This window comes from Trachinotus anak, unplaced genomic scaffold (assembly GCF_046630095.1).
Source record: "Trachinotus anak isolate AG129_WGS33_773 ecotype Australia unplaced genomic scaffold, CSIRO_AGI_Tana_v1 ptg000014l, whole genome shotgun sequence".
NCBI classification, from domain to species: domain Eukaryota; kingdom Metazoa; phylum Chordata; class Actinopteri; order Carangiformes; family Carangidae; genus Trachinotus; species Trachinotus anak.
This window is the reverse complement of record NW_027273865.1, coordinates 3,760,492-3,783,389: the sequence shown is the minus strand read 5'-3', so window position 1 is coordinate 3,783,389 and position 22,898 is coordinate 3,760,492. Positions and strand designations below refer to the sequence as shown.

Here is a 22,898-nt window from a genome sequence, read left to right as displayed (position 1 = left end):
ACTTTATATACAGAACATTTTGCACATTGCATATTTGTACATTTTCTACGTTGGTAGTTCATGCCATGTGCTGAGTCCAGAACAATATAGGGGCCTGCATGTAAACCCAGAAGTTTTACAGCTGTGGTAGAAACAGCGCCAAACCCCATGAATTGCACCTAGGTGTGAAATTCTTGGTTTTAAATTCTAACTCTGGCTTCTTGCTGGGCAAAACTCACTGGAACCCCCGGGAGTCCCCGGAGCTCCCTGATGACGTCACTCAGGTAATAACAACAACCCCGCTCCACTCCTCTGTGCTTGTTCCTATGCTCCTAACCGTAACACGGCCACCGAAGGGAGCTACCAAACCAAACCTTTGACCTTTGACCTCTAAGACCTAGGCTGCACGTCATCAACTCGCTATTCGAGCAAAAATTTTTTTTTTTCCTCTTTTTCATCAGATCCCTCAGATCTCACTGACTGCCTGCAGAAGGACGAATTAATGTCGTCGAGGAGAGACCGCTGGACCTCCATTTAAGTCAATTAAGCGGGTTTTCCTGCCACCACGAAGGAAACCAGCTTGCTGTGATCACCGAGGAGCAAGACAACGGCCCCGCCAGCACTAAGCCAAGAACCATGCTGAAGCTATAGAGCGGAATATTACACACTCATCATCGGAGCAACTTAAAGTAAGAGACTTATGTCTGGGCATAGACTTATTGCATAGATATTGTAGAGTATATCTTACTGTGTTTTTTGTTTTAAAATAATATTAACTGTAAATTGATGTTGTTTGATAATAAACTCTGTGGTAGGTTAACCAGTCGTGTTTTGTGATAATCTGTGCATGTTTTTGCTGGTCAGTGCTCGGATTCCATCCTTCACTGTTTACTCTATAAATATTATAGAGTAAACAGACTGGTTAAACTACCACAGAGTTTATTATCAAACAACATCAATTTACAATTAATATTGTTTTAAAATCAATAAACACCTGTCCTAAACAGAGTAGAGCCGCTGCTCCTCCGCATTGAAAGAAGCCAGTTGAGGTGGTTCAGGTACCTTTTCAGGATGCCCCCAAGATGCCTCCCAGGGGAGGTAGTCCGGGCAAGACCCACCGGGAGGAAACCCCAGGGCAGACCCAGGACACGCTGGAGAGATTATACAGTGAATCTGGAAAGTATTCACAGTGCTTCACTTTTTCCACATTTTGTTATTTTACAGCCTTATTCCAAACTGGATTAAATTCATTTTACCTCAAAATTCTGCACACAATACCCCATAATGACAAAGTGAAAAAAGTTTGCTTGAAACTTTTGCAAATTTATTAAAAATAAAAAACAAAAAGCTAACATGTACATAAGTATTCACAGCCTTTTCTCAATACTTTGTTGAAGCACCTTTGGCAGCAATTACAGCCTCAAGTCTTTTTGAGTATGATGCTACAAGCTTGGCACACCTATTTCGGGGCAATTTCTCCCATTATTCTTTGCATCGGTGCACAGCCATTTTCAGATCTCTCCAGAGATGTTCAATCGGGTTCAAGTCTGGGCTCTGGCTGGGCCGCTCAAGGGCATTCACAGAGTTGTCCCGAAGCCACTCCTTTGTTATCTTGGCTGTGTGCTTAGGGTCGTTGTCCTGTTGGAAGATGAACCTTCGCCCCAGTCCGAGGTCCAGAGCGCTCTGGAGCAGGTTATCATCAAGGATGTCTCTGTACATTGCTGCATTCATCCTTCCCTCGATCCTGACTAGTCTCCCAGTTCCTGCTGCCAAAAAACATCCCCACAGCATGATGCTGCCACCACCATGCTTGACTGTAGGGATGGTATTGGCCAGGTGATGAACGGTGCGTAGTTTCCTCCAGACATGACACTTGGCATTCAGGCCAAAGAGTTCAATCTTTGTTTCATCAGACCAGAGAATTTTGTTTCTCATGGTCTGAGAGTCCTTCAGGTGCCTTTTGTCAAACTCCATGGGGGCTGTCATGTGCCTTTTACTGAGGAGTGGCTTCCGTTTGGCCACTCTACCATACAGGCCTGATTGGTGGAGTGCTGCAGAAATGGTTGGCCTTCTGGAAGGTTCTCCTCTCTCCACAGAGCAACGCTGGAGCACCGTCAGAGTGACCATCTGGTTCTTGGTCACCCCCTGACTGAGGCCCTTCTGCCCCGATCGCTCAGATTGGCCGGGCAGCCAGTTCTAGGAAGAGTCCTGGTGGTTCCAAACTTCTTCCATTTACGGATGATGGAGGCCACTGTGCTCATTGGGACCTTCAATGCTGCAGAAATTTTTCTGTACCCTTCCCCAGATCTGTGCCTCGATACAATCCTGTCTTGGAGGTCTACAGACAATTCCTTGGACTTAATGGTTTGGTTTGTGCTCTGACATGCACTGTCAACTATGGGACCTTATATAGACAGGTGTGTGCCTTTCCAGATCATGTCCAATCAACTGAATTTCCCACAGATGGACTCCAATCAAGTTGTAGAAACATCTGAAGGATGATCAGTGGAAACAGGATACACCTGAGCTCAATTTTGAGTATCATGGCAAAGGCTGTGAATACTTATGTACATGTTATATTTTTGTTTTTTATTTTTAATATATTTGCAAAAGTTTCAAGCAAACTTTTTTCACTTTGTCATTATGAGGTATTGTGTGTAGAACTTGAGGTAAAAAATGGTAAGACTGTAACATAACAAAATGTGGAGAAAGTGAAGCCCTGTGAATACTTTCCGGATGCACTGTATCTCTCGGTGGACCTGGGAATGCTTCGGTCTTCTGCCACAAGAGCTGGTGGAGGTGGCTGGGGAGAAGGGGGTCTGGGCATCTCTGCTGAGGTTGCTACCCTCGCAAGCCGGACCTGGATAAGTGTCAGAAAATAGATGGATGGATGGATGGAGATCACTGACTGGGTGCGGCTAGAGGTGCAAGATGCCAGATAGTACCCTTTCAGGTGATGTAACAGGTACAACCATGTGGCAGTCCATCGTGACGTCCCCCACTGACTTGAACTGCTGTTTTAAGTCTTTTGTTTGTAATTTGTCTGTCGCCATCTTGGTTTTTTTTTAAACCAGAAGAAACCGTATTTGTAGGAGAAGGTGGAGCTGAGGAGGAGTGAGGGGTGTATCTGACCAGCTCTGTACTCTGTCCTGATTGTCAGGTAGAGTCTGTCAGTCACACAGGAGCCCCACCCTGATGCATCCCGTGCTTCATGGTCTATTTTTCTCTAAATGGAGCATGATTTAAAAAATGAACATCATGTTGTATTGAAGAAGACATGAAACTATAGACTGAGACCATAAACTCATCAGGAAAATGTTTACTAAGGTAATAAATCAAGAGAGAAGTAAACATTTTCACATACACCTCAATACAATCAGACTTCTTTTTACAACCAGTGAAGTTGCCCCCTCATGGTCATTAGATAGAATGCAGGTTTAAAGCACTTCCAAGAATATGTCCATCTTTATGTACACTCTATGGGTAGAACACATTCTACCACAGACTCCCCCCTGTCACCCTACTGAAGATGCTTCTCTTCATGCCTTTAAGGCAGATGACTTGTGACGCTGTAAGTGATGCCCTGCCTGCACATCTGTCAATACAGTCATCCTTCAGTTCTCACCCTCTACCCCTCACTATAAACACCTCAGAGTTTGGATAGTTAGCTGCTGGTTAGCTTTGTTTCCTTTGGGCTACATATTTCATTACAGATAATTATTATCATTTTATTTACATCTGTATGTAATTTAATCAAACAGAAAAAATACTTTGTAAATAATATAGTAATTTTTCTGAAAAAAAAGATAAATTGACATAATTGGTATCATTGGTATAACACTTTTTTGGGTTGTTAATTTTCAGATAATGTCTGTAATTTTACAGAGTTCTGTATACAATATAAACAACAGAAAACTACAGTAAAAACAGCAAACATTAATTCACTTACAGAATATATTTAATCACATCCAGAAACGCATAAATAAATAGTGCACTTTAAATAAGAATGCTAAAGCATAGCTTGAGTTAAATGACAGTTCCAGTAAAGGTTTTCAGATGTATACTTTAAAAGCACAAACATGCACTAAACAAAAATGTACTTTTATGAAGTAATACTTGAATGCAACTGAAATGCAATACAGGCAGTAATACACTGATAAAAAAATATACTTTTAACACATTCTAAAATAAAAATTGAAATGTACTTTTAAGAGGAAACATGAAATGAATACACTTTTTAAAAGTATATGTTCATGTAATTAAAAACATACTTTCAATGTATTTCTGACTCTTTTACCAATTATGTACTTTTGAAGACAGATTAAAAAATGCACTGTTAGTATGTTTTAACACAAGTACAAATGTACTTGTTGAAACTATAGTATATTTATAGAATTATAGAAAAATATACTTATTTTTCACTTGGGTTCACTCTGATGTTCTGACTCATTTAAAATCATTAATTAAGGCCTAATTACAAAAGAAGCTTCTTTCTAATGAGATATGTGTGAAGCACTGAGTGACATGAATTCTCTGTGTTGTCGAGTGTTTCCTGCCTCTGACAGGGTATAAAGCAGCAGCTGCAACTGCAGTGACAGATGGGGGACACAGGTCAGTCAGTGAGGGTGGGGGTTTGATGGCTGGGTAGGTTTATGTTGCATGTGATACTGTGTGTATTTTCACTTTAAAATGAAATGTCCATGAGGCTGTTACTGTTTCAAAATGATGTCTTTCAGTCAAACTAATGATTTGTTTTGGGGGAAGACCTTTTGTTCACTCTGCTTGTTTTGTGACCTAAAACCAGAACGATGCTGAATTCAACCGCATCCACTTTATCTCACTTCATTCTCGAAGCTTATTTTCACATTGGGAACTTCAGATACTTGTATTTCCTGATAACTGCTCTGGTTTACTTTGTAATTATTATTGCCAACTCCTCTCTGATTGTGGTTATCTGTATGAACAGGAGCTTACATGAACCCATGTATCTGTTTCTGTGCAGCCTATTTGTAAATGAACTGTATGGTAGTACAGGGTTGTTTCCATTCCTGCTGGTTCAGATCCTCTCTGACATTCACACTGTTTCTGTGCCTTTTTGTTTCCTGCAGATTTTCTGTGTTTATACTTATGGAAGTGTAGAGTTTTTAAATTTAGCCGTCATGTCTTATGACAGATACCTTGCTATCTGTTATCCTCTACAATATAACACATGTATGACCTCTAACCATATAGCTGTCTTTATTATAGTAATATGGTTGTACTCTTTTGTGAAATTCTTAATCACTTTATCTTTAAATATCCGTTTGCCTCTTTGTGGAAACATCATCAACAGTTTGTATTGTCATAACTACCTTGTAGTGAAATTGGCCTGTTCTGACACTGAAGTCAATAACATCTATGGTTTGTTTGGTGTTGTTCTCACCATCTTAGTTCCTCTGCTTCCGATCCTTTTCTCTTACATGAAGATCCTTAAAGTGTGTTTTTCTGGTTCTAAACAGACCAGACAGAAAGCTGTCAGTACCTGCACACCTCACCTCGTGTCTCTGCTCAACTTCTCTTTTGGCTGCTGCTTTGAAATCCTGCAGAGTAGATTTAATATGACCAGTGTTCCTAGTATGCTGCGCATCATCCTGTCTCTGTATTTTCTCATCATACAGCCACTTCTGACTCCTGTCATGTATGGACTGCAAATGTCCAAAATAAGACAAACATGCAAACATCTCTTCTGTTATAAAATGTTGACTGATCATAAGGATACTGTGTAGGTACAATAAAGTATCAATATCACACTTTGAAATGTGCTGATTGAAAACATGCAGCTGTTCTTCACTTATCTACTCTACTACTCTACAAAGAATTCTCAGCCCAACAAGTGCTCTTTAATATCAGTTTTACATACGTACAGTGAAAGTCATTTGCACACCACTCTCTAGACAATGTGCAAAGCATTCATAGAATTTAGACTCAGACTACTTTATTGTCCATTATACTTACATAGAATGGAAAACACAAGACAGGCAACATTACAAAATATCCAATAAGTATATAAAATATATAATATAAAATATACTGTAAAGTCAGGCTGGTCCAACTTTAAAGGAATAAAATGATGAACTTCAAACTTAAAAGTGTGTGTGCATGCTCACACTTACACATGTGTAAAGCAAGTGCTATCGGAAACTATTTAAGCAGTCCTTTATGTATAATAGTCACAGCTGATGGAATGAAGGACCTCTTTTAACCATTTTTCCTGGCTACTGGGACAGTAAGTCTGCGGCCTGATGGCAACAGCTGAAAAGCCGTGTGGTGGTGATGATCGGGATCCTGGTAGACCTGGATTGCCTTTTTCATTAAAACCTGGGAATGTAGGGATTGATGTTTGTTTTTGTCCAATGATCTTGCTGGCTTGATTGACAATTTGTGCCAGTTTGTTCTTTTGTTTGCTGAGACACAGTAAAAAGCCACAAATGACATGCATATTTGATGGGAAAACTCCCATGACTCTCCAGTATTCCAGTAAAGGTAACCACACTCAAGGATGTAATGATTCCCCTTTCACTGCCTCAAAAGGGAAAAGTAGAAATGCAATTAAGGTAACGGTTGGGCCTGATACCTGCTGATTAAATGGATGGTGTAAAAGTAATAAACAGAAAGTCTGCTACTTTGCCCTTCTATGATATGGGAAAAAATATGTATAAATGCAAAAACACCAAACCCCTGCTTGATTTCATCTTATATAATCATCAAACAATTTAAATCACCTCCACAATAAACAATCTCAACAAGAAACAAATGTCAAGAGTCTGTCACTTAATCCCATACAAACTAATCAACTAAAATCCCCAGCTATTTACAACAGAGTTGGAGGCAATAACAATAACAATAATGTTACGTGCCATGCAGGGGCATAGTGTTTTTTGTTGTCGTTTTCCTCCTCCCTCTGTTTCCTGTCTTTCTCCCTCACCTAGTTTTCCCTCTAGGTGCTGATGGGTTGATTGGATTACACCTGAGCAGACTGGAGGACGGCCTATTGGTTCCCAGGCTGTCCGAGTGGCCAATCATCTGCCGGGAGTTTACATAAAGGGGAGCCTGGATGAGGAGCTCCCTCTCTCTCATTTTCCCCTTATTGCCCTAGTAGACTACCTGTGTTGTGTCGTGTTGACTAGATTGTTACTTGAAGGTTTGTGTGGGGAGAAAGGATAGGTAAGTTGGGGTACCCTTTACATTTTCACCATATAGTTTTGTTTTGTCTAGAAACACCAGGTTAGTGGTGGGTGCCACCCCTTGTTTTTGGTTTGGGAATTTTTCTTTAGATCAGATTAGACAGGTTTTCTTTTGTGTGTTTTGTTTCAGTGACAGTAGTTAGAGGTAGGCCTGATTTTGTTTTATTTATTTTCATTCCTTTGGCACACCACCTTCGCCTTTCTCCCCCCCACATTTGTTAACCTCTTGGTATTTTTGTGTTAAAGTTTAAGTTGTATAATAAATCATCAAACTGCCAGTTGGCTCATTACAAATCCTTGATTTGTCCTGTTTACTGTCCCTGTCCACCCCGAGACTACACCAAAGGGACGTAACAATAACAACTCAAAATGGTTCAATGTCCCAATGTAAAGTTAAGCATAAGACGAACAAACAATGAGCCTCGCTGTCTCACAAAAGTTCTATCTATCCTAGTACTATCATAATCTAGCTATCTATCCAGTCAGGTAGCATATTCCCTAGAACTGGTGAGTGAACTCAGTGATAAACTGAACCTGAAACCTGCGGGCCGGAGACCTCCAGACAAAGACCACTCATCTTTGTGTGCTTCATGGATAGAACAAACAGGAAATGGCACTTCCACCTTAAACATATGAGTGGGAAAAGAAATGAATATCACTCAAACCTGTGTTTACCACAGACAAGTGTTAATGTTGTGTTGCATGCCTACAGCATTATGACTAAGTGCAGGTATAAAAACAACCATAACACTGTTTTGCCCTTATTATAAAGCTCAACTCAAAGGTAGACGAAGGTGATCATTACAAGGTCCTCCTCCCCCCGAACTCCTACATCTGAATTGTTGCTTCCATGGTCACAGAAGCTGTAGCCTCTGATAGTTTCTTCAAGAGTCTCATGGGTCAACTAGGTCTAAGATGACTCCTCCAGCTTCACAGCTTCCTTTGCAGCTGCCGTCCACCAACAGGAACTCTCATTAATGAATGAATATTCAATTCAATTTTATTTGTATAGCGCCAAATCATAATGTACATTATCTCGAGGCACTTTACAGGGTAAGGTCGAGACCTTACTTTGTTATAGAGAAAAACAGTTCCCACAAAGAGAAAGTGCTTGGTGACAGGGGGGAGGAAAAACTCCCTTTTAACAGGAAGAAACCTCCAACAGAACTGGGCTCAGGGTGGGTGGCCGTCTGCCTCAACCAGTTGGGTTTAGGAGGAGAAAAAAAGGGGGGTGAGGGGGGGTGAGGGGGGGGGGGGGGGGGAGAGAGGAGAAAAGAGAAAGAGAGAGACCAGGAACTGCTGTGTAGGTAATGGTGTTATCAATAATAATGACAGATAACAGTGGTTAATAGTAATGATGAGTAGTGGTAGATCTGGATCCCGCTGCTCCAGAGGGCGAGAGAGAGAGAGAGAGGAGAAGCTACGGGGGAGAGAAAAAAAAAAACAAAGTTAATGGCATAAAGTAGTCAAGAGAGAGAGAAAGAGAGAGAGAGCCCAGTGCATTAATGGAATCCCTCAGAAGTCTAGCTCTATAGCAGCAAAACTAAGGGATGGTTCAGGACATACCCAAGCCAGCCCTAACTATAAGCTTTATCAAACAGGACAGTTTTAAGCCTGATCTTAAAGGTAGAGAGGGTGTCTGCCTCCCGAACCCACATTGGGAGTGTCCTATTTGGAAAAAAGGGAACGATAAGCTCTTTAAGGTACGATGGTGCCTGACCATTAATGGCTTTGTAGGTGAGGAGGAGGATTTTAAATTCTATTCTGGATTTTACAGGGAGCCAATGCAGAGAAGCTAACACAGGAGAGATGTGATCTCGTTTCCTAGTTCCTGTCACTACTCGTGCTGCCGCATTCTGGATCAATTGGAGGCTTTTTTGGGAAATCCTGACAAAGAATTACAGTATTCCAGTCTTGAGGTAACAAATGCATGAACTAGCTTTTCAGCATCCTTTAGACAGAATGGGTCTGATTTTTGCAATGTTGCGCAGGTGGAAGAAGGCTGTCCTAGAGACTTGCTTTATATGTAAAGGTAATGGTAGGGTCAAAAATGACACCAGGGTTTCTGACTGTATCACGAGAGGCCAATGTGATGTCATCCAGAGTCAGTATATTATCACATAGTGTATCTCTGAGGTGTTTTGGGCCAATTACAATAACTTCAGTTTTGTCTGAATTAAGAGTGAGAAATTACTGGTCATCCAGATTTTTATGTCCTTAAGACACACCTGAAGCTTGGCTACCTGGTTAGTCTCATCTGGCTTTAAGGATAAGTACAGCTGGGTGTCATCTGCATAACAATGGAAATTTATCTGGTGCCTCCTAATAATATTTCCTAGAGAAAGCATATATAGAGTGAAGGTATTGGTCCTAGCACAGAACCTTGTGGAACTCCATGACTTACTTTAGTGATGATAGAAGAGTCATTAACATGAACAAACTGGAGTGGACCTGGTGTCAAATGCAGCACTAAGATCTATTAGAACAAGTCCATTGTCTGAGGCTATGAGGAGATCATTGGTAACCTTAACCAGAGCTGTTTCTGTGCTATGATAGACTCTAAAACCTGACTAAAAATGTTTAAACAAACCATTCCTGTGCACATAAATCTGGTTTGCAACAACCTTCTCAAGGATTTTGGAAATAAAGGGGACGTTGGATATGGGTCTATAATTGGCTAAAACATCTGGATCAAGAGTAGGCTTTATAAGTAGAGGTTTTGTGAAGAGGTCAGTTTTATTGTGCATGTTTGATTACCAAATTTTGTTATTTTGCATGTTGTGTTGTTTTGTGTGTTTGTTTACAGAGATTTATTAGTTTGGATTATATTGAGTTGCATGTAGTGTTTCTTTTTTTCTGACTGACCTTGAACTGTACATAGACTCACCAGCAGCGGATTTAATTAGCAATGAGCCACAGGTGGTGGCGATCGCATTTTGTAACCCTTTTAAATAGGAAGCGGCCGTAAAGGAGAGAGCGAGGGAAAAAAAACGAGAAAGGACCCGAGTAAGCAGCAGGCAGGAGACGCCATCGCTGCGAGAGCCACCTGAAACGCAGTTGCCGTGTCGGTTCGGCGGGACGACTCCAGCCGGGAAAAGGGCTGATCGAGCGCCGGATCGTGGGACCTGAGGAACGGAGTACGGAGTGCAGGTGGAGAGGAGGGTGACTTCCATCACCGGTCAGAGTCGAGGAGAAGCGCCGTGGGCTTGTAGAGGGGTGTTGTCGCGACGCACCCCTCTTTCAGAGGGAGAAGATCCAGAGACTGTGGGATCCTTGGGCGAGACTGGGTTATTTATTTTTTTTTAAACAATAAATTTTATGTACACTCTTGGTTTCTAACTCTGCTCAACCCTGATTTTAAATTAAGAACCTGTTTTTAATTTAAAATTTTTTATATATAAATATATTATATAAATATGCCATGTCTTTCCAAGCCTTTAGAGATTCTTCCAGGTTAGTGGAATGTCACTTCCTTTCTAGCTTCCTTGAACATTGCTTTAAAGCTTGTGTTTCCGAGTTGTACCATGGAGCTAGCCTTCTCTGACTCACTACCTTCTTTCTCAGAGGCCACAGTATCTAGTGTTGCACGCAGTGAGGCTACAGTACTGTCAACAAGGTCATCAACCTGTGTGGATGTGAAGTTAAGAGCTGTCTCCTACTGTATTGATACATGGCAGTGGCTAAATACTGTAGCGGAGTGGGGTTATTTTGAATAGTGGTAAATAGTTGCGACAACACCACCTGGGGAATTGCACCCCAAGAAATACAATGGAAAGCCCAAGATTCAAATTACAAGGACTCACAGGTTCGTTGGCTGCTACAAATAGGACAAAGATGTGTTTCAAAATGATAAGGAGTTTTTATTTAAAATGGCAGGCTAGAGAAGGGGAAAAAAAAAAAAAAAAAAAAAAAAAAATTAATTGAGCAACAAGACAATAAACAAAACCCAGTTGGTTAACAGAGATAAACCAATATGAAAACAAAAAGGAAATACAAGCAGAACAGCAGCAGGTGAACCTACAAAAAGACAACACAAGTTACATAGTTTCCTAGTTCACCATGCTGCAATTGTGGATTTTGTAGCTCATTCTACTCACAGGACTTAGGAATGGCAGGCTCCTGTAGCACACTGTTCAAACTACTAAAACAAAAACCATAACGTAAATGCACTGATAAAAACTGATAATCCTATATGACTATGGTCACATAACAATCACACCACTGACCAGGGAAGGAATGAGCCAGAGGCTGAGCATGGCTCCCAGCTGCCTTTTATTTGGCCCTGATTAGGGAATTGGCTGAGGGGAGGGGTCAAGCCTGGAGCTGCATTCAAGGGTGCAAAATGCAGCACTCCACTACAATACCAATAGGATTCTTTCTTTAAATTTGACAACGGTATTGTCAGACACCTGCTGTAATGGATTTTTTCCCCAAATGCTGTGTAGTCCATGACTGAAAACTCAAATGTTAACAAAAAATGGTCAGATAAAAGAGAGTTTTGGGGAAATACTGTTAGATATTCAATGTCAATCCCACAAGTCAGAACCAGATCGAAGGTATGGTTAAAAGAGTGAGTGTGTTCATTAACATGCTGAGAGAAGCCAATTGAGTCTAATAATGAATTAAATGCATTACTCAAGCTGTCACATTCAACATCTACATAAATGTTAAAATCACCCACTATGATGACTTTATCTGTGCTGAGAATTTACTCAGATAAAAACTCTAGGAACTCAGATAAGAACTCAGAGTAAGGGGCAGGTGGATGATACTATAGTGTCTCATACAATTCAAGTTTTGGAATGGCCCAGCCAGAGCCCAGACCTAAATCCAATTGAAAATCTGTGGGGTGACCTAAAGAGGGCTGTGCACAAGAGATGCCCTCGCATTCTAACAGATTTGGAGCACTTTTCTAAGGAAGAGTGGGCAAATATTGCCAAGTCTAGATGTGGCAGGCTGATAGACTCCTACCCAAAAAGACTGAATGCTGTAATTAAATCAAAAGGTGCTTCAACAGAGTATTAGTTTAAGATTGTGCACACTTATGCAACCAGCTTATTGTACGTTTTTAATTTCTTATGTTTGTTTCCCTGACAGATTTGTTTGTTTTTCCATTGAATTGTACAGGTTATAGGTCACAGTGAAGGTGGGAAAAGTTTTGAAATTCTTTATCGTGGTCTCATTGTTCTTACATCAGAAAAAACATCATTTTAACAGGGGTGTTTACACTTTTTATATCCACTTTTTCGTTTTCATCTAGCAAAAGTTGTGGATAGTACCTGGCACAATTTACTTTTTTGGTATCACCTTCTCTGTGGTTTTAAGCAAGCTGAGGTGAACATACCCACCATTTTTAAACAGCCAAGCAACTGTACGCCACTTACTGTAGCCTGTAACATTTCTGTTACTTTTAGTACAGCAGCCCACAAAACCATACTGTGGTCCACTGAAAAGGAGTGGATGTTTCTCTCTTTGGTTTTCCTTCAATATCCTCCATTGTTCATGTGGGTGTCACGTTAAAGATGAAGTCATGATAGCTTTGTGCATTGCAGCTCTAGTAACAACGCTGCATTAAGGAGGTACTACATGCAGTGGACAAAGAAGCATCTGGCACCTTGTCAAGTAAAGTCAAGGTCATGTTGACTTCGTATCATGTGGTGGAAAAGTGCTACAACTGCTAGCTGCTAGCCAAGATGAATGCCAGCCTCTCTTGTCCTCACATCTAAGAAAATGTAGGAGCAAATTTCCACATATTCAAAGTTTAAATTATTACTTTCTCAATGAAAAAGTGTGAAAATTGATAGTGACATGTTAGCATGGCCCATAGCAGTCCGCTCTCATCAAATAGAAGGGAGGCTTGAGGAGTTGCAAACAGTCAGGTGGCAAGTCTGTCATCATTGGAACCACCAGCTTCCCCCTCCACTTCCTGCATCCAGTGCAACCTGCAATGCAGGGTCCATTACAGCATCTGATCTTGACAAACACCCTATCAGGCCCTGGATGGAGTAGGCGTGTATCCAAGTCTTGTATGAGGAGGCTTGTCTCTGTGTGGTGAGGATCGAGGACTATGGGGTGTGTATTCACAGAATAGGAGATTTCCATGTGATGTGGTGTCCACCAAGATAGATAAGGCCCAATGTAAGATCCAGCACCTGTGAGAGTGTACTGAGCTTACTGCTGGGCAGTACTGGTCTGCTGGCCCTGTGACAATTAATCTCCTCTGGGGACCCCCTCTGTTTGGCTGGCTTTGAGCAGGAAGATTTTGGCATCACGAAGGTTACTCTGAGGTAAGGAAGAGTCAGCCGCCACCCCATAAAGGAACATCTGTGTATTTGGAGTGCCAGACTCGTCTATGTGAGGCCACAGAAGATACTTTGCTTGAGCTCAGCTGTGTCTTCTGGCTCTGTGGAGATGGGAAGTCATGGCTGTTAATCAGGTGAACCACGGAGGAACAATCCACCGAATTGGTGCCAACAGCTTAGCTAAGGTCTGGAAATGAGTGAGATGGTCAGCCAGATCATTGGCCACATACTGCCAGGTGTGCAGAGCTGTTAGCACCTGGATTACTGAGATCCTGGTTCCCATGAGGACCTTAAACCTACTGGACTTGGAGGTTAGCCAGGTTACGACTGGTAGAATAGAAAGGTCTGGGCTGATGCTTAGGGTGAGCTCTTGATGAATGAGGGAAGACTGCTGCTCTCCTGTCAACACTGCACAGAGCTCTAACTGTGGTATCACCTGAAGACAATTGGGGACCACCCCAGACCTTGCTATGACAAATGAGAAGCTACCAAACCGTACACCGGTTTGGAGGCATCAGAGAGGTCATGCAGAGTGTAGTCTGTGGCTTCAGTGGCAACCTCCAGTGGTGCATAGGTTCATCATAGGGAGGTTTTTGCCAGCTTGGGGAGTTCTCTCTCCCAGCTGGACCAGGCCTTAAGGATGGTATGGTCTTTGACTTACCTTTTGCAGCACAAATGTTGCACAGCATGGGCTGTTTGTGGTACCAAATGGCAAGATCTGCCATTGGTAGATGTCATGTGGCTCCTCCCTTTGCAGATTTCACAGCAGGACCCCAATAAGTGTTCATTGAGGAGGATGCCACAGTTAGGGAAGGAGCAGTTGAAGACCAGGTAATTCTTTTCATTGTAATGGATGAGGTGATGGAGGATGAATCATGATCCACTGGAATTATTCACCTCCTCTGTATTGAGCCTAATAACACACCCTCCATCTATGAGCTTTTAGATCTCTGCTTCATACATTTTAGTTTTGACTGGGTCCTTTAACAATCATCGCTCCATACTGAAGAGCGTTGGCCTGACTGCTTTGACAAGGGCTTACAGTGGTGGTGCATCCTCAACATGGAGCAGAGGCATGGCATACCGGATCGTGTTACAGACTTTAACCCTTTTGGTGCTTGCTTCCAAGATGCTCACAGTGCCTTGATCCAGACAAGACCTTTGCCAGCTATTCACTCCAAAATGGGAGCACTTCAAGCTGCCATAGATGTTCGACATGTTGGTAGAGGTCTTGTGGTGCTGGCTTGAGAATGGTATAGTAGCACGAAGTAGCATGAGGCACAAGACCATGTGGACCCTGGAGTGCCCAGCCTAGTGCTGTATGAATGGCATAGGGTCTTCGTAAGATTGAACCTGACAGGCCCATTTGCTGTGAACAGGTGGATTCAATCTACACTGAGTCGCAGTACCAGCTGTACCTTACTGAAGTTCTGCAGCTGCAGGCCCCTCAGGTGGCAATAGTGTACAACCCCCCAGCCCCTGTTCCAACTGTTTTGAAATGTGTTGCTGGCATCAAATTCAAATTGAACTTGCTAAATTTTCATAAAACAATAAAATTTAAGCATTTTGTCTTTGTTCTATTTTCAATTAAATGTGGGTTTGCATGATTTACACATCTTCACATTCTGTTTTTAATTACATTTTACAGTGTCCCAAATTTTTGGAAACAGGGTTGTATTAGAGCCAAAAGTAACTACTCCTTACAGTGTCAACTAACACTAACACTTGTGTGACTACCACTGCTGCTGCGGCTTATACTCACACAAACAGTAACCACTGAGTGACTACCACTGCTGTTAATAATATAAACAATATTAATACAACTTGTGTTCTTAGCACTGCTACTAATTCTAACTCTACTGCTGTTATTAGTACAAGCATTTACACTAGTACCTGTGTGACTAATATTACTGTCGATTATTCTGCTCTCATTACTGATCAACCTGGTGAAACTCAATCTAACCAGTGTTAAAACTCACTAACATTGTACAATAGTTCTTACAGTCATTATCACTTCAGCTCCTTTTAGTTTTAGTTGTTCATGTATTACATTTAAATTCTGCATATTAAATCTAAAAAGTCTCAGAGACATAATTAATTTTCCTCTAATATTTTTGTGAACTTTTGTGATAATGATGACTTTGGAAGGTCAGACAGTGAACTGTGGTGTCCCCTGCTGCACATGATCGATGTGGGACTGCTCTGTTGAGCGGTATAAAATAACAGATCTCTGATCTCTCACATCAGCCTCCAGTTAGTTAGAGCTGCAGAGACAGAGGTTCAGTGTGTGTAATGTTTGTGTGTCTTTTTAAAGGTATTTGTATGTTCAGTGAGGATAAGGAGTAAATGGTAAGTTTTTGTTTAAAACTGTCAGTGAAGCAGTATTGTGAGTGTGCAAATGAAAATAATGTCTGTGTTATTCAAAACACTGTCTTTAATTAAAACTAATTATTCAATTTGGGTTAAAAAATGAGCAGAGATTTTTTTTACAATTTACAAACTCTTGTTGTTTTGTCATCTAAAATAAGAATGGTGGTAAATTCAACTTTGCCGTACTTCATTCTCAGTACTTATATACATATAGGAACTTTGAAATACTTGTATTTCATGATAACTGCTCTGCTTTACATTGTTATAGTTGTTGTTACCTCCTCTCTGATTGTGGTTATCTGCCTGAACAGGAGCTTACATGAACCCATGTACCTGTTTCTTTGCAGCCTGTTCGTAAATGAACTGTATGGTAGTACAGGGTTGTTTCCATTCCTTCTGGTTCAGATCCTGTCTGACATTCACACTGTTTCTGTGCCGTTTTGTTTCCTGCAGATTTTCTGTTTGTACACATATGCACATGTAGAGTTTTGTAACTTAGCCGTCATGTCTTATGACAGATACCTCGCTATTTGTTATCCTCTGCAATATAACACACGTATGACATCTAATAAAGCGTGTTTCTTTGTTGCTGTAATATGGTTGTACTCTTTTGTGAAATTCTTAATCACTTTATCTTTAAATATCCGTTTGCCTCTTTGTGGAAACATCATCAATAGTTTGTATTGTCATAACTACCTTGTAGTGAAATTGGCCTGTTCTGACACTGAAGTCAATAACATCTATGGTTTGTTTGGTGTTGTTCTCACCATCTTAGTTCCTCTGCTTCCGATCCTTTTCTCTTACATGAAGATCCTTAAAGTGTGTTTTTCTGGTTCTAAACAGACCAGAGAGAAAGCTGTCAGTACCTGCACACCTCACCTTGTGTCTCTGCTCAACTTCTCTTTTGGTTGTTTATTTGAGATCCTGCAGAGTAGATTTGATATGACCAGTGTTCCCAGTATGCTGCGCATCATCTTCTCTCTGTATTTTCTCATCATACAGCCACTACTGACTCCTGTCATGTATGGACTGCAATTGTCCAAAATAAGACAAACATACAAACATATCCTCTGTTACAAAATGTTGACTGGTAGCAGTGATACTGTGTAGGTGTGACAACAACATATACTTCTATAACATATTTTAATAATATCTAGTCTTAACATGCAATTGTTTTACTGTGACAAATGTGATGAAGTGAAATAAATTTCAGTCAGAAGTAAGTGGGATATGTTGACTGCTTGATTCACCTCCTTGTACTGATCCTCACAATACCTCACCTGACTTTAACTCCCAAAGGCTGCACAGAGCCAGACGTTTAATACACTGACTCTTTGTCCACAGATATACGTATAGTTTAGGAGAAAACAGGTAAAACAGGAGCTGCAAACTTGGAGTGTAGAGTCACACATGTTTAGGAGAATGCTGACATACCACTGAAAGACTGTGGACATTCATGTATACAGTGTCTTCAGGGAAGTTTATTTGTGTAGGATGTGCATTTCATTAGCTCGCCAGTTCAAATCATAATCGTAACAGTGGTTATGATTAGGACTATTACTTATACTAAATAATGACATTAGGCATGAACAAATGAAATTTAACCATCACAAACTGAATTTGATTTAGGACTACTCTGTGAAGCTGACGGTTACAGTGGGGTGAACTGACTGTAACCGTCCCCATGTGGCGGAAAGCACACATTCTTTTTTACTTTTCAAAACAAATCAACACACACACACACACACACACACACACACACACACACACACACACACACACACACACACACACACACGACCTTAACGTTTCTTTTATATATATATATATATATATATATACAGTTATGTTCAAAACAATAGCAGTGTGTTTAAAGAGGTGAGTAAACCTCAAAATTCTTCAAATAAATTGTATTTTAATGAACACAAATGCATTGGGGACACTGCACATTCTATTTCAAAGCAAGAAAATTGGAAAAAGTAATTGAATTTGATTTGTATAAACTAAGAAATGCTTGAAGATTTAACTTTCCTGAGAATCATAAACTAATATTTAGTTGCATAACCACGGTTTCTGATAACTGCTTCACATCTGTGGTACATGTAGTCGACCAACTTCTGGCACCGGTCAACAGGTATTGCAGCCCAGGACAATTGTACTATGTTCCACAATTCCTCTGCATTTCTTGGTTTTGCCTCATGAGCAGCATTTTTTATGTCAGCCCACAAATTTTGTATGGGATTAAGGTCCGGGGATTGTGCTGGCCACTCCATTACTTGAATTCTGTTTGTCTGGAACCATGATTTTGCTTGCTTGCTGGTGTGTTTGGGGTCATTGTCTTGTTGAAACACCCATTTCAATGGCATTTCCTCTTCAGCATATGGCAACATGACTTCTTCCAGTATTCTGATGTACTCAAACTGATCCATGATCCCTGGTATGCGATAAATAGGACCAACACCATCGTACGAGAAACATCCCCATATCATGATGCTCGCACCACCATGCTTCACCGTCTTCACTGTGTACTGTGGCTTGAATTCACTGTTTGCAGGACGTCTGACAAACTGTCTGTGGCCCTTAGACCCAAAAAGAACAATCTTACTCTCATCAGTCCACAAAATATTACGCCATTTCTTTTTAGGCCAGTCAATGTGTTCTTTGGCAAATTGTAACCGCTTCAGCACATGTATTTTTTTTAACAATGGGACTTTGCGGGGGCTTCTTGCTGGTAGCTTGGCTTCACATAGACATCGTCTGATTGTTACAGTACTCACAGGCAATCTTAGATCTTTGATCCTCCTGGAGCTGATCATTGGCTGAGCCTTTGCCATTTTGGTTATTCTCCGATCCATTCGAATAGTCGTTTTTCTTTTTCTTCCTCACCTTTCTGGTTTTGGCTGCCATTTTAAAGCATTTGATATCATTTTAGCTGAACAGCCTATCATTTTCTGCATTTTCTGTGATAGAATAGCGTTTGACAGAGTGAAACATCCTGCTTTCCACAGGGTTTTAAAAAGTAGTAAATAAAATTAGCAAAAATTAAGGCCATTAAAAGGTATTAAAATGTATTAAACGCCATTTTATGATGTATTAAATTTTACATTTTTTTTTTTTCAAACTATGAGTTGTCCATTTGTGTTTAAAAGTTTATCTGCTAAAGTTCGCATAAGTTTATTTAAATGTGGGATTAGGCTCATTCATTCTAGTTAGGTGATATCTATGATACTGACGTCATATCCAATGGTCGTTCGACATCTCAAACATTTTGCACACTGAACTGGATACTGGCTGGCTTGTCACACTCCTCAGGTTTAGTTGCTTAGGCCTATCTTAAACGCTCAGACAACCAAACATAACATCATCATGGGCAAATGCAAATTCTCAGACAACTGGCTAGAGGACCTGGCGTTTAAAAACTGGCTCAGGCCTGTCGTAGGGAATAACCGGCAGACTTACTGTTCGGTTTGTAAAAAAAACATCAATATCAGCTGAATGGTGGTTAACGCTCTCCGCGTATGCAAAGCACTAGCCATAAATCTGGAATACACGGAGAGCAGTTATCAATCTGTACATTCTGTGCTGCTGCTACCGTTACACCACCACAAACCAGTGCCACCATCCAAACCAATGTTACGGCTACATCAACGGCAGATCCCCGGGTGACTATGAGTGCCACACCAACACTGCGAGTGGAGGTTCTGTGGTGTCTAGACACTGGTATTAAACAGGTTCAAGTCCATTCACTGGTTGTAATGGCATAACCAGTTCATGTAGTGAATGCTTTAATTTTTTATTCAAGAAGTAAAAAAAATGCAATATGTGTTCAAAATCCCTAAGTCCCGAAATCTATTCTGATGACTATTCTGTTGTATTGGCCAAGAGTGTGTAGTGTTATAAATCTCAAAATCAGTGTAAAAGTTAGAAAAGTTGCAGATTAAAACAGTTGCAACTCAATGTTGCGTTGGTTGGAGGATTTCTGTATATACCCTGGAAAGGCACAATCATTCCTTTAAAATTGTAATCGACTGCTTTAGCGGGTGTGTACATATCTAATGGCCCGTGAAAGTGAATGAAAGAAATGTATTGTACCGCTACATAATGTACAAAGTACAATGTACCACTGCTTCAGAATTGGGGCAGACACACAATAATAGTCTACTGGTTACCCTTACTTTGGACCCTAAATAATAAACCTCCTAAAGTGTCTCAACCCGCTGGGCAGCTCCAAAACACTGCCATACTGCTGCCAGTGAGCTGACATGTCCTTTTTTGTTTATAATTCCCTCTCCTTCAGCACTCATGTGCTCACTCCACATCCAGGGATATAATAGGCTGTTTCAATGAGCCAGGCATGGAGCAATAGATGAATGGCTGTTCACATGTCACTCTTAACATGCTCCATTGTCAAGGGATGTGACAGGCTTTTTATAAGCTGGGGCGTATTTGTTGTGTGCTTTCATGTTGTGCATTTAGTGCATACACGTCAAATTATCCAGCGTTTTATTGAGCTGTTTTCTTATTGCTGTTAAGGATATATATTGCTATAGTTTTATTTAGTTTTGTAAAATCCTAGAGGAAACACTGATTTATGTCCAGTATACCTTCTGAGCAAGCTTATATGTGTCTTAAAATGGAGAGTATACAATTGTCTGTCAGAATTAACAAAACACAAGTAAGTGGATGAGGTTTGTATGAGAGATAGAGAGAGAGATGGCGGTTGTATATAGTGCTCTGTAAATTAGTTCAGTGAATAATTTTTTATAAAGGGATAAAGGGCTCTGTGATTCACATTCATTTTAAGCTTGTTCATTTTATGAATTTAACCAATTGTGTAATTTGAACCCTGATTTAATTTATGGCTGCACAATGTGCAAAATAAAATAGTTTGAAATGTGTGACAATTTTGCCATTACAGTGTAATGGCAAATACATTCAGCAGAATTTAGAGACCATTTAGAGATCAACTTTGAATTCAATGCATTTATCAACAACTAACCAATGTATTTAAATAAATGTGATTCAAATTTTGCTTTGGCCGTCAAACTTATATTCAACACAGTACCTTATCTCTTGGATATAAGAGGGACATGCTGTTGTATGTATGTGTGTAAAAGGAAATTTATTATTTTGGCCAATAAAACACATGCTTGTCAGGTGTATTTTATTTTTTTAGTATGGATTTTCCATTGCCTGCAATGATGCTTTGTATTGTACATTTTTGAAGGTCTCTGAGCATCTGATATTTTGTGGGCATCACCAGTAACCAGAGTACATATGGAGATGCTCAACGTAAGCTTGCACGAGCAGGGGTTACATCTGACAAACAGACAATGATGTACCAAAGAAGCGACAAAGAAGGTAATGTAAATGTAACTAAACCTGTTACTGTCCTCAGTGGAATTTTATAGTTTAGCTTCACAGCACCTAAAAGGAAGATTTTGCATATTTTAACAGTTTTGTAGCAGTATAATGGCAGTTGTAGGGTTGCAACTGAATTAAAAAATTTCATTTTTTCAATTTTCAGCCAACATGATAACTAAAAATTTCCTGCCTGTCATGGCTGTCAAATGTGAGATTACTGATAATTTCACATTTTGGACTGTCCAAAATACAACAGTGCTCTGAAATGAACCATAAACTTCATTGGGGATTTAGTAATTGTTCGATTTCTCAACTGGCCCAAACATCTTTTTTCATAATTTTTTTGTTATGTTGTTAATTGCTGTAAATATGTCACAACTGGCCAAAAGACTAATTTTCATCTGTAGTGCCAGGCCAGTTGCTGCACAGTTTCATCATGAACCATATCGAACAACATATACAATAATATCGATATATAACAATATTCAGTGATAGGCCATTATAGGCTCATATTTTATTGTGCTTCCCTAAACTTTTATGTGTATGCATGCCTGTAATACTTGGACCAACAGACAACACTGATACATTTTAGGGGCCACCAAATTCTAATGTTTACAAGCTGACTTAACTTTCCAAAACGAGACCACTCCTTCAATAATGTGTAATTGATAATTAATGCTAATGTTGTCCCAGTATATTTACTAAGACATGGCAATGTCTTAGTAGTAACCTTATAGTAACCTTTAAGTGTTCAAGTTTTTTATTATTTGCTAAAATATATTTTCCCTTAATGTAGGCCAGCCAAAAGAACCCAGGTTCTTTCAAGTGAGGAGGAACCTGACCCATGTGATGAGGACCAAGTGCCACCTTCTCCTCCCCCTGAATTTGGCAGCCGTACAGTAGTAGGATATAAGCCTAACATCACCACAAGAGTGAGTGGCTCCAGTGCGGCCTAGAGTATTAGAAGCCCCAGTGCAACCCTGAGTGTTCGAAGCCCCAGCGTGACCCTGAGTGTTTGAAGCCCTAGTACTTCCTGAAGTGTGAGCAGCCACAGTGACATTGAAGGAGCCATGTTTGTAAAACTGGTAACTCACCTGGAAGAAGTGAAGGACACTCAAAGAGGACATGGCAAAATGTTAAATACACTGCTGAAGCAGAAAGCAACCGTGCCAGTGTGGAACCACCTGCAAGAGCAGTATTTCCACTGACCACGATCCAAGATGTACAGGCCATGAACGAGAAGCTGCGTGACTCAGAGTTAATGTCTGGAGTTGTAAGTTCAAACTCTGATTCACATTTAATTTTATTTGTATTTGGCATTGAAATATAATCTCAGCTGTTAACTGATTTCTTTTCTTTCTTTCCTGTGCCTTTCATTCCATACACTCAGATTGCTATGGTTGGAGAAATAGGAGGTACTTCACTGGATGATGCCACCAGAAGAATGATGGCATTCCTCATGTCCAATGAATTGCCACTCCAGTTCAACCTTTTTGGACGTCATGGCAAGAACAAGTTCCAAGAGCTGCATCTTTTTGATGTTGTCTCAGGTCCTCAGAACCTGTAGTTGGATCTAAGACTGATTCAAGTCTCATGAAGATCTGGAGCCACGAGATCTGGACCAGATCAGTGTTAAGTTCCACTGATGGATGAACATGGT

The 22,898-nt window shown here is 40.5% G+C and overlaps 2 protein-coding genes across 2 annotated transcripts; both read left to right on the top strand.

The window, feature by feature from the left end:
• The first annotated feature begins 4,289 nt into the window (after positions 1-4,289).
• LOC139631920 (olfactory receptor 10A6-like) lies at positions 4,290-8,203 on the top strand. Its single transcript, XM_071496588.1, has one exon. It carries the CDS (start codon positions 4,788-4,790, stop codon positions 5,742-5,744), a length of 957 nt encoding a protein of 318 aa, XP_071352689.1. The 5' UTR covers positions 4,290-4,787; the 3' UTR covers positions 5,745-8,203.
• A 4,592-nt stretch (positions 8,204-12,795) lies between these two features.
• LOC139631933 (olfactory receptor 11A1-like) lies at positions 12,796-17,540 on the top strand. The gene has a single exon (XM_071496601.1). The coding sequence runs from the start codon at positions 15,974-15,976 to the stop codon at positions 16,982-16,984; it is 1,011 nt and encodes a 336-aa protein (XP_071352702.1). The 5' UTR covers positions 12,796-15,973; the 3' UTR covers positions 16,985-17,540.
• Positions 17,541-22,898: the final 5,358 nt, after the last annotated feature.

Coding starts and splice junctions, on each gene's coding strand:
- LOC139631933 (XM_071496601.1), top strand. CDS start 15,974: ATGAGCAGAGATTTTTTTTACAATTTACAAACTCTTGTTGTTTTGTCA.
- LOC139631920 (XM_071496588.1), top strand. CDS start 4,788: ATGCTGAATTCAACCGCATCCACTTTATCTCACTTCATTCTCGAAGCT.